This window comes from Atta colombica, unplaced genomic scaffold (genome assembly GCF_001594045.1).
Source record: "Atta colombica isolate Treedump-2 unplaced genomic scaffold, Acol1.0 scaffold125, whole genome shotgun sequence".
Taxonomy (NCBI): domain Eukaryota; kingdom Metazoa; phylum Arthropoda; class Insecta; order Hymenoptera; family Formicidae; genus Atta; species Atta colombica.
The window spans coordinates 77,112-87,745 of NW_017259212.1; the positions used below are offsets into that span (position 1 = coordinate 77,112).

Consider the following 10,634-nt stretch of genomic DNA (forward strand, 5'->3'; position numbering starts at 1 on the left):
AAAAAATACATATATTAGATCTACAAATAAGTTCTGACCTCTCCGAATTAATCAATTGTAACTTTATTATAAATTCAAATCTTTTTCTCGCTGCTTTGGGGATTCGTAGTACAAATTTATGATTAAAAAAACCTACATACGGAAATCTTGCTAGACGACATAATCTAACAAACCTTAAAAGTGAACACGATGTCCAACAATCACGTGAGGCATTATATTTTATTCTCTTTTTAATTAAAAAAAAGTGTTCTTGAAGCGAAAGAAATGATTTGTTCCACTTTAGGATAAAATATGATGTTTCAAAGTACATAGAAAAGGTGGTACAAAAAGTTTTGGACGGATAATTTCGAATCTTTCGAATCAATATCGTTCGGGAGCATCAGAAAAAATTGAAAACGGGGAAATGGATCCGCTAGGAAAATCCTTATCAAACACTAAAGGAGCTTGCTGAACAACTAGGTGTCATTCAACAAACGATTTCTCGATGAGAAGCTGGGAAGAATACAAAAGGCTGGTCGTTGGGTTCCGCACATGTTCAGCCCAAAAAATAAAGCGACGGCACAGCAATTTGCCTGTTGTCAAGATTTAAGCACAAGTTTAAAGTCCTAATTGATAAGAAGTGGATCATTGATCCTCATAAATTATTAAAATACCATTTGTACTTCTATTTATTGACAAATATTTTATGGGAAATCAACAAGGAAAGTTCAAATTGAAAACAAGAATTCAATTTGAAATTCCTGATTGAGAAGCGCAATGTTCAAGACTTTTTGAATAATAGAACTGTACATCTGTTTTATGTATATTCATTATTTTTTTACATTATTGGTATTAATTAGATAATTGGTGTTAATATAAATTACACGCAGACGGAATTATTTAACCGCTTTGGTATATGAGTCTCCAATAGCATGAATGGCAAACATATAATACCAATTTTTGAAACTTTTCAGCAATCAATATAATAAATTATATAATTATATGGCTTCTAAAATATTATTCTCATTGTTTCAAAAATCAATAGAAAAAAATTAAATAATTTTATAAAAACATTTTTTAATGTTTATGTACAGTTGCGCTTGAGGCAGGTAATTGTAACACTGCACATAAATAAAATTTGTTTAATACTTCAATTTCGCAATTTAAGATTATTAAGCCTTTAATACAAATTCTATGAATATATTTAGAAATCAGAATACAAACTCTATGAATATATTTAGAAATCAGAATGCATTTTATAATGTAGTAATTCTGCAGATTCTGAAAATATAAAATATTATACGCGCAACTATCTACGCAATTGCCTATGCAATTAGTCCTAAAAAATTATCTCACGTATTAATAAATGATTTATGAGAATAGAACTTCTCTGCCTTATGTATGCTTCTATCAGTATATGTTTTCAAAAAATACACAATGTACATCTAATAATCGTTTATTAATCATATTTAATTATAATAATAATCAAATTGAAGTTGATATTGTTTAAATAAGTGTCAAAGAAATTTTTGTGTTTAATTATTATGACTTTTAAATCTTTAATATTACATATCTTTATAATAAAAATTGAAATTAAAATTTCTCGTCGTAATATATAATATATATAAATAAAATTATTTGAAATGTGATGTAATCTCTATTTATGTAGCTCTGAAAATTTAGATTATGAAAATCTTTTTAAGTTGCTATAATTAAAAAATTATTGAATCAAGTTAATTTTCACTTAAAAAAATTAACTCCAAATTATTATTTATCGTTACAAGTATCATTAAATATAGTACGTAAGAAATTAAGTAATGTATTTAAAAAAATTTGTACATAGAATTGTATACTTTTAACAGCATTTAATCGTAATTGCTAAATCTTCTGTATATTATAGAAATTCTACTTTAATTCCAAAAATTGATGTTTCTCCCTTTTTTATACTTCTATTCAAGGTCTAGTTGTGTTATTGTGACAAATGTTCTCATGAGATCCGTGACAAACGAGTTATCAACATCGCATAATATGTCAACACTCAAATAGCCATGCAAATTTTAAGTAATTATATTTAATTTTAATTTTAATCTTATTTATTAAATTTTACATTAATGAATCAATGATTATTTAGTAAACTTATTAATTTAATGGACATTGACATATGGATGCGAATGTGACTTATTCAAATACATATTATTCACAGTTCAAATTACGACGAACAAATATGTAAATTCAAACAATCTAATACTTAATTTTATATTTAATTAATGTATATATTTTAGTCTTATCATTAATGTATTTACTGAAAAGTATTCAAATTAAAAGGATTGAAACGTCTATTTCCATTATATACAATAAAACGTAATTGCAATAACATTTAGTATCGGCTCTCAAAGGCTTTTTATTTCTTATTGATCTTCTGTAAACATTTTGCATCTGTACATATATCACGTGGTTTTTTTTATTAAGTAAGATTTGTATAAAATGAAATAACTTCATTGATAATTTAGTATATCAAGTTAGTACATCAAGTTAGTTCCACATCACTGTGGAAACAATGTCTCAGTTAAGCCGTATCGCATTAATCATTGCTATGAACGTACTGCTGTATGTTCTTGCAGTGGAGCGCTATACCGATGAATTCGATAGTGTAACTGATGTTGACGCTATTCTCCGTAACGATACTCTACGAGATGAATATCACAAATGCTACATGAATACAGGACTGTGTAACACAATAGCACAGAAGAAAGTAACAGGTATCTATGTGTATGACACTACTATACAGTATGTACTGTATAGTATGTATTGTATAGAATTATTCTTTTTTCTTTTGCGAGAGAAAATTTCTTTTTGATATAATCTTTTTGATATAATTTGACAAAATCGATTTTTCTTTAATGTCTAGGTATCTAGTTTTCAAACAATCTACAATATAAAAAAGAATTTGGCGTACTAAACTCAAAAAGGAAAAACAAATGTTAAAATATTAGATCGTGGAAAAAATTTCTTCATATTTAAAAAAATTTTTTTGCAAAAGTATTATTGCGAAATTTTCATTACAATTATATCATTCTAGAAAGAGCAAAGTTTCAGTTTTAAGAATCTATTTTTTAAATTGCGATGATTTTTATCAGAGCAATCGAAGTCAGAATACTCCTTTACTTAATTTGAAAAAGGAACATAAAATCATAGAAATATTTTCAAAAAATTTTGTAAGTACAGCTTCAAGATTTCAAGATACGTAGTCGAAACTTTTCGTAACATTTTTTTGGGCTCATAAGAGACTCTCAAAGTGAAAAGAAAATTTTTCATCTTTTTCAGCTTATAGTTTTTTAAATGTAAAAATTATCAAACTCATAAAATATAGTAACCTTTCGAAAGTAGAGATTTTTATAAAATCCTTTTTTTTTTTAATTTAAATTTCGATCATTTTTGACGAAGATATTATATAAACAATTTTGAATTAAAAAATATGAAGAAACTTTTTCCCCGATTCAATAAGATTTGCAAGTTATTTTCAGACTTTAACAGAATTTTGATCTATCGCTTAATTGTAAATATGTATAAGATATTCGATTTAATATGTCTATGTTGATATCTCGGAACCTAATTAAAGTTAGACGAAAAGTTAATAAGCTCTTGATTATTGAGATGATTTGGTGTGGTTCCCACACCACAAATGCTTATCTCTGACGAAATTTTGTGGAAAAAAGGTCCTTATGAAAATCAAAATCGGAGTGTAAATCTGATGTAACGGGAGAGTAACAATAGCGTAAACAAAACTTCTAGAAGATGAAAATTAAAACATCAAAATATAAAAGAAGTGTAAATGCTTCTTTGACATTTCATTGTTTTAATTTTCGCCTTCTAGAAATTTCATTCACGTTTCTGTTATTCTTCATCACTATCCGATTTACGCTCTGATTTTCATTTTCATAAGAGGGGGGGAGGGAGTAGTCAAATTTTTCGAGTACAGTTTAAATATTCTAAAAATGATATCAAAATAATTCCCTTAAAGAGTTTTTTTCATTTTTCTATTAATAATTATCTCGATATATCAGCATGGACATATTAATTGAACAAAAATCGGTATTATACTGAATGATAATAATTTTATAAAAATCTATTGTAATTTTATAAAATCAATTGTGATCGTAATATCGAAGATGAACTCTTAATATTAAAGGATATTTAGGTATTGAGATTTGATACATTTGCTAAGAAAAGTAAAATTGATTATCTTGAATTAAAGAATAAACAAAAAATAATTTTTTTTAATTTCAGAAATGTTCGGCGAAGCTGTCCTAACTAACTGTGAGAAATGTAACGAAACGCAAAAAGAAATGTTGAAGAAGATAATAAAGTGGTATGCAAAGTATAAACCCGAGATATTATTAGAAAAACTTGTGAAAGCTGGAAAAGATATGAAGCAGAGAAACGCTAATCAATAATTGACAATTGCTGGAAAACTGTCGTATTTCTCGATGTTGAGAACTAAACCTGATTTTTCATTAATACTTATATTATAATTCAAAATAATAACTTAGAATATTAATGTATGTTATTTATAAAAGAATAAATAATACTTATTAACTATATTATGGATTTCTTTAATTATCTTTATAAGTATGGAATTTTCTTAACAAATAAACACTCATATTTTGTTACAAATATCAATGTTCTAATTTTAAGGATAAAATTTTTTTAAAGAGATATTGTATCGCGTTCGTTTTTTATGGCATAAATTATAAAATCATGGATATTTAAACGGAATGAATAATTGTCGACTGATCGCACATTTGTTTTATTACAAAAATGGCAATTATCACAAAATGTAATAAACATCACAGAAAATTATAATATTAAAATATTAAAATATATCAATGATGGTACTACAGCAATATACATAGATATATTTATAATTCTCTGTATAAGCGTATAAGTGTATAAATTAGTTAATAATTAATATGTCAACGTTCATTAAAATTCTTTGCATTCTTCATTTGACAACCACGAAACCATTCTGGATCTTGTTCCAAATTGAATGCCTTACGCTGATAAAATTGTGCTAACATAATAGATCTTAGTCTTACTTCACTAAGTGGAACAGAAGGATAATCATCAAGACGCCAACCATATATCCAATTTGTACAATCAGGAAAATAGAAACGCTTCTCCGGAGGTTCTTTAAATCTAAAAAATTCCAAAAAGCATTTTAAATTAATTAATTAATCCTTTTCAAGGATTGTGCGCGTATTTGACTTGTAGATACCTTTTAGTTAGATAGTTATGACTAGTAATAAAAGTTGGAATTCCTTTCTCATAAAGTATGGCTCTTACATCGGGATCAATCGGTTTCATAATATCTATATTGATAGAACCGTTGGATTTAGGTGGCCTCCATGTGGGTAAGGGCTTGCGTTGTATCTACATATGTATAAAATTTTAAAGAGATGAGCATTATAAATCAGCAAACTGTAATTACATATGATAGGTTTATCTACTCGTGCTGCTTCTCGTTTTTTAGGCTCTGTAATTATTTCTTTGGCACGTTTTATAAATTTCGGCTCTCTTAGCTGATCTATTAATCGTTGTTGATTCTTTAAAAACCATTTCATCCGTATTGCATTTTCCTTTCTTATCATTTCACTGTGAAATAATTGACAACGAGCATCGCACACATCACTAGCAACTTTTGCCATATTTCAATTTTTTAATTTAAATAAAATAGATGCTTATTATAAATGATTTACATGTCCATCAAAAAGTATTTTAAAGAAAATAACTCTGAAGTAAGATTTCAAAATATAACTGTTCTCAAATGTTTTTTCCTTTCTTCATACACTTGTAAGAAATCGAGAGATAAACGAATTAAACATGAAGGTACACCATAATACTTTGTAGAATGATTTATTTACATCATTATTATGTATAACGCGTTTCACTGTGTTACACAAACTCAATATGTACTTATTATATACTCTACATTATTTATATTTCTTCATAGCATTCATCAATAGCAGTGGGAGCATATATATTGACTATATACATTTTGTTTTTTTTTTTTTTCAAAAAATAAGCACTTACTCATAAAGAAAAACCGTAGAAAATATTAAGTCGATCGTATACTAATATGTGGCTATTATGGGTAATTCGTATAAATAAATTTTTAAAAAGAAATTGGTGAAGTATTATAGTATTCTGTAACTTGAGAAATAAACATTTATTTAAGGTTCAAATAAAAACATCTAAAATATGTTTAATACAAAGATTAATAGATTACAACAAAAGTATAAACAATGAATTGAATGTCCTGATAAATTTAATAAGATACATTATAATCTGACAATTACACGCTTAAACTATATAAAATATGTGTACGCGTGTAATAGGCGCATACTTACACACATATTTCAAACGAAAGATTAGTTGCAAATCTCCAAAGAAAATTTTTGATAACTTAAATGAACATTTTGTAAAGTTATTTTCAAATTTAGATTTCGTTCTTCTTTTACATATATCTTTACGTATGAATACTGTGCTTTCTTATCTCCAACAATAATTCATTTAGCAACGATGTAAGGTGTTAAAAAATTGTAACAATAAATAAATATGGCGTGAAATATGAGTTTTACATGATATTACTCCCTCTTAAAGTCAACATCAAATGACTCAGTAATCACAGCCATAGGAAGCAATATTGTGATTATATATCATATATAGTTTAGATACAGTATTTATATTACAAAACGACTAAGGAGCATTTTATCATTTGTACTTGAGTAATCAAGACGAATCGTATTTGTACAAATAATAGTTTCATTTTTTCTACACTGGTTTTCAATTTATTTTATATACTGTACAGTTCTCTCTCTCTCTCTCTCTCTCTCTCTCTCTCTCTCTCTCTCTCTCTCTTTCTCTGTAATATACTTTATAGTTTTATCTACAATCTTCTATAAAACAATCACTTTACATCACTTGTAATTTCTTTAGTTCAGATTAGCCAATCATGTCCTATATATTAATTCAATTCACTCCAATCCATATTGTACCTATAATCCAAACACAAAGTTACATAGCATTCTACATCAACTTAGAAAGAAGATTTCATTAGTCTTCGTAATGTCAAATATTTTGATTTTATAATGTCCTGTTAGTAACAATTATAATTCTAATTTTGTAATTTTATGTTTGCGATATGATTCTGCATTAATTATGCGCACTTAATTATGCTCTTAAGTATAGTTTATTATCAATAAAATTCCTGCATGCATCCCACTGTTTTCTTAACTTACTTAATGGTACAATGTTGGAGTGGGCTGCAATCTAATTGCTATGTGTATAATCTATTTCCACTATTCAATTGGAGCATATATCTTTCTTTCTTCTTAAAAACAACCATTTTTTTATATTGGAAAATGCTAAAAAATTAATTTAACATTCTCTGTGTCATGTTTTCAGCAGTAATTTATATTTATTTCTAAATGAATTTGTACAGTATAAATTTGCTTGGTGTTTAAAAAATAACTTTTATCAATTATTAAACCAATTAAGTATTAATATCGAACAAATTAATGAAATATTTAATGTACATAAGTTTTAATATACAAATTTGTACATTTGTATACAAATTACAGCCAAAAACAAATAATACAGATAAATTGTTAATATTTTAACACACACACACACACACACACACACACACACCACACACGCGCGCGCGCGCGCGCGTACGCACGCATGCATGCACATGTTCATGTATATATATATATATATATATATAAAATTAGCGTTTTGCTAATGTCCAATAATACTCCATATGAACAGTACAATAGATAATAGCATTTTATTTAGATTTTATACATCGGCAGCCAACGGTGTACCAGAATTAATAATTATTTCATGATTCCAAATTTGGTGCTAATTAATGAAGTTATTTTGCAATTATTCTAAAACAATAGTATGTTCATCCGTACTCATTTCGCATACATGACAGAAAGTATATTAAAAGCATGTATTAAAAGCAAGGTACAATAACATATAAAGTTTAATGAAATAATATCTTTTAAGATTCTTATTCGATAATTAAAAATCAAAAAATAAAAAAAGAGATAACATTAGTCATTGTTTGATGTAGTTCTAAGTTAACAATAATCGAAGAAGTTTATATATTAATATTCAATAAATCCAAGATCCGTACCTTTGCTTGCTATTGTCTTTCTTTAATATCGATTTTTTTCGATTGCGACATAGAATATGTAAAAATGCGGCTCAAATAATGAATGAATCAACAAATATTCATTGTGTCGGTATATTCTTATACAAAAAAAAGATACCGCTACTTCCATAAACAATTTCTTGGATAATGAAATAGTTTTCTCTCTCTCATTCTTTTTCATAATGGACAATCAATAGTATGGATTTTTTACATGCCTAACTCGTAGTCACTTTGAGTAACACGGGTGATGAGGCATGGTTGTTAAAGTACAGACCTGCGCCCTGAAAGCTATTAGATCTTGATGCAAGCGTCGGATTCTGATTAATTCCGGTCATACCATTGTCGGCTTCGGAATCACTATATTCATCATCTTGCTTGCCCCGCAACACATACTTGAATGACTCGTATCTATCGTGTAAATCAGAAACATGTTATGCGACACAATAAAAAGAGAAACGATGAGTATGATATAATCATAAAAATATAAAATCAATTGACTTACATCACCCAACAGATAGCGGTGGCTGGTGCTTGAAATAAGACACGTGCACGTAATCCACGAAAGTATCCCTGTATTCCGCCAAACCTGTAGACTTGCTTAAATGCATCTATCATGCCTTGAGCGTGCACACCATCCTGTTGTGTATTCAACACTGTTTTGCAAACATCCAGAGGGGTCGTCGCGGCAGCCGCAATTGCACCTGCTGCTGCACCTGGTTTCAGTAAAAAAAAACAAAAATGAAGATTAAAATTTTATTCAACTACATTTTTTCGCATCAAAATACGCTTATTTTATTCAAGATTTAATACTTCTGAATAATAATAATAAATTAATTTGATTTTTTTGCATAGTTTTTACAACATAACATTATTTTTTTTTCAATAGTATCAGAAACTTAAAGCAGAAATTCAATATTATTGATAATTAAACTCACCCGATCCAATATGTGCTATTGGATTATAAATGTGTTCTGGATTCGTAATGGATTGTACGAATTCATAAGAGATAAAATGAATACTCTGAAAAGGCACATTCATAGCCAATTGAGTTGTGTAACTCCTGTAGAATGCAAATATCCCTTCTTTCTGATATACATGTTGTATACAATTCAATACATTCCTATAAGGGGAATTATACATCTGCAATCGTTGTTTAACCACTGTAAAAAGATAATATTATATATAAATTTCTACATCTACTGTTTTCTAAAATTAATTTTCAAAGATAATCTCGATATATTTTTTAGTAATTATATAAAATATTATATAATACAGTAGTTATATAAAATAGTAAAAAAAATTGGTAATATTTAAGTTATGATTAGATAAAAAATTTGTATATCTTCATTAATTAACATTGATTGAAGTACGTAAATTGTAAGATTATATCTATATGTTCAACGATATGCATTATCAATAAGAGCGTGTATCATGTGTCAAATATGTTTTTATATCTAACCTTCCGCTGGATTCATGACACCATCATGCAGAATTGTTGCTACGCAACCAGCTGCCCCATAGACAAGATGATTGAATTGAGATCTTGTACTCTTAAACTTTTCTTTAAGACACTCGTAGCAAGAAAAGTATAAAGCATGTGCGGGACCTGCACCAGCAACCACTGCACTGACACCCCTAATTGGCCTTAATACACCTTCTTGTCGTATCATTCTATATAACACCTCTCCTATTCCTCCTCCTCCTCCTGGACCAGGAGTTAATGCTTGCATCCTTGTCTAGATACATAGAAGATAAGAAACATTATTAATTAAAGACATAATAAACTAACTCTATTTTGTTTGTATATATTTTGTATTCCATGCAAATAACTGGTAATATTTTATAATGTTATTTTAAAACCGTTGTTCGTTGCAAAAATATTTTAAAATAGAATGATTTGCTGATAATGAGGACAGTGACTATCAATTGCGATGCAGTATTTAAAAATAACTTGAGACTTAATTGATGGTTTTTAGTCATATGTCAATTTGCTTTGCATTAAAGTAGAATAATAGCATATCTGTATTATTCATTTGTATAATAAACAAAATCAAGGTCTGATATATTAGCCAAGAAAGCACGTATAGTATAGATAGCAGTCTGAAAAGGAGATCAGAAATAGAACTCACTGCCGACGAACTATGTTACATAATGAATAGTAAACACTTGCATTCTGAGCAAGAATCTAGTATATCATTTACAATATACATTAATCTTTTGACATCCATTATCTAATACAAAGTAATTATTGTCTCAATGTCAGTATCCTTCACAAAACTATATGATAACATTTTACATTATTATGCCATCAAACGAGTCATAATGTGTAAATATAAATTGATCCAAACATTCTTACACAATATCTATCAGTTGCGGTCTTGATAATTTTAGTGTTTTTTAGATATAAATATATATATATATATATATATATATA

The 10,634-nt window shown here is 27.6% G+C and overlaps 3 protein-coding genes across 3 annotated transcripts in view; 1 reads left to right on the forward strand and 2 right to left on the reverse strand.

The window, feature by feature from the left end:
- The first annotated feature begins 2,503 nt into the window (after positions 1 to 2,503).
- On the forward strand, positions 2,504 to 4,477 carry LOC108694848. Its single transcript, XM_018204530.1, has 2 exons — positions 2,504 to 2,738; positions 4,267 to 4,477. The coding sequence occupies exons 1-2, from the start codon at positions 2,537 to 2,539 to the stop codon at positions 4,431 to 4,433; spliced, it is 369 nt and encodes a 122-aa protein (XP_018060019.1). The 5' UTR covers positions 2,504 to 2,536; the 3' UTR covers positions 4,434 to 4,477.
- Positions 4,478 to 4,952: 475 nt separating this feature from the next.
- LOC108694809 lies at positions 4,953 to 5,684 on the reverse strand. Its single transcript, XM_018204479.1, has 3 exons — positions 5,472 to 5,684; positions 5,255 to 5,409; positions 4,953 to 5,175 (listed from the first exon to the last, which is right to left on the reverse strand). The coding sequence occupies exons 1-3, from the start codon at positions 5,682 to 5,684 to the stop codon at positions 4,953 to 4,955; spliced, it is 591 nt and encodes a 196-aa protein (XP_018059968.1).
- Positions 5,685 to 8,124: 2,440 nt separating this feature from the next.
- The window catches only part of LOC108694808 (mitoferrin-1), a 4,095-nt gene continuing 1,585 nt past the window's right edge, over positions 8,125 to 10,634 (reverse strand). Inside the window, exons 2-5 of the mRNA XM_018204478.1 lie at positions 9,660 to 9,936; positions 9,136 to 9,360; positions 8,703 to 8,913; positions 8,125 to 8,608 (exon numbers count right to left, since the gene is read on the reverse strand). Coding sequence (XP_018059967.1) covers positions 8,416 to 8,608; positions 8,703 to 8,913; positions 9,136 to 9,360; positions 9,660 to 9,936 — 906 coding nt within the window. The 3' untranslated portion in view covers positions 8,125 to 8,415. The remainder of the gene's footprint in view (positions 8,609 to 8,702; positions 8,914 to 9,135; positions 9,361 to 9,659; positions 9,937 to 10,634) is intronic.

What these genes read in the sequence shown, in the direction of transcription:
- LOC108694809 (XM_018204479.1), bottom strand. Translation starts at nt 5,684, where the DNA reads ATGGCAAAAGTTGCTAGTGATGTGTGCGATGCTCGTTGTCAATTATTT. An exon ending in CACGAGTAGATAAACCTATC is followed by an intron (nt 5,410 to 5,471) that starts ATATGTAATTAC and finishes ATACATATGTAG; the next exon opens with ATACAACGCAAGCCCTTACC. An exon ending in CATAACTATCTAACTAAAAG is followed by an intron (nt 5,176 to 5,254) that starts GTATCTACAAGT and finishes GGAATTTTTTAG; the next exon opens with ATTTAAAGAACCTCCGGAGA.
- LOC108694848 (XM_018204530.1), top strand. Translation starts at nt 2,537, where the DNA reads ATGTCTCAGTTAAGCCGTATCGCATTAATCATTGCTATGAACGTACTG. An exon ending in AGCACAGAAGAAAGTAACAG is followed by an intron (nt 2,739 to 4,266) that starts GTATCTATGTGT and finishes TTTTAATTTCAG; the next exon opens with AAATGTTCGGCGAAGCTGTC.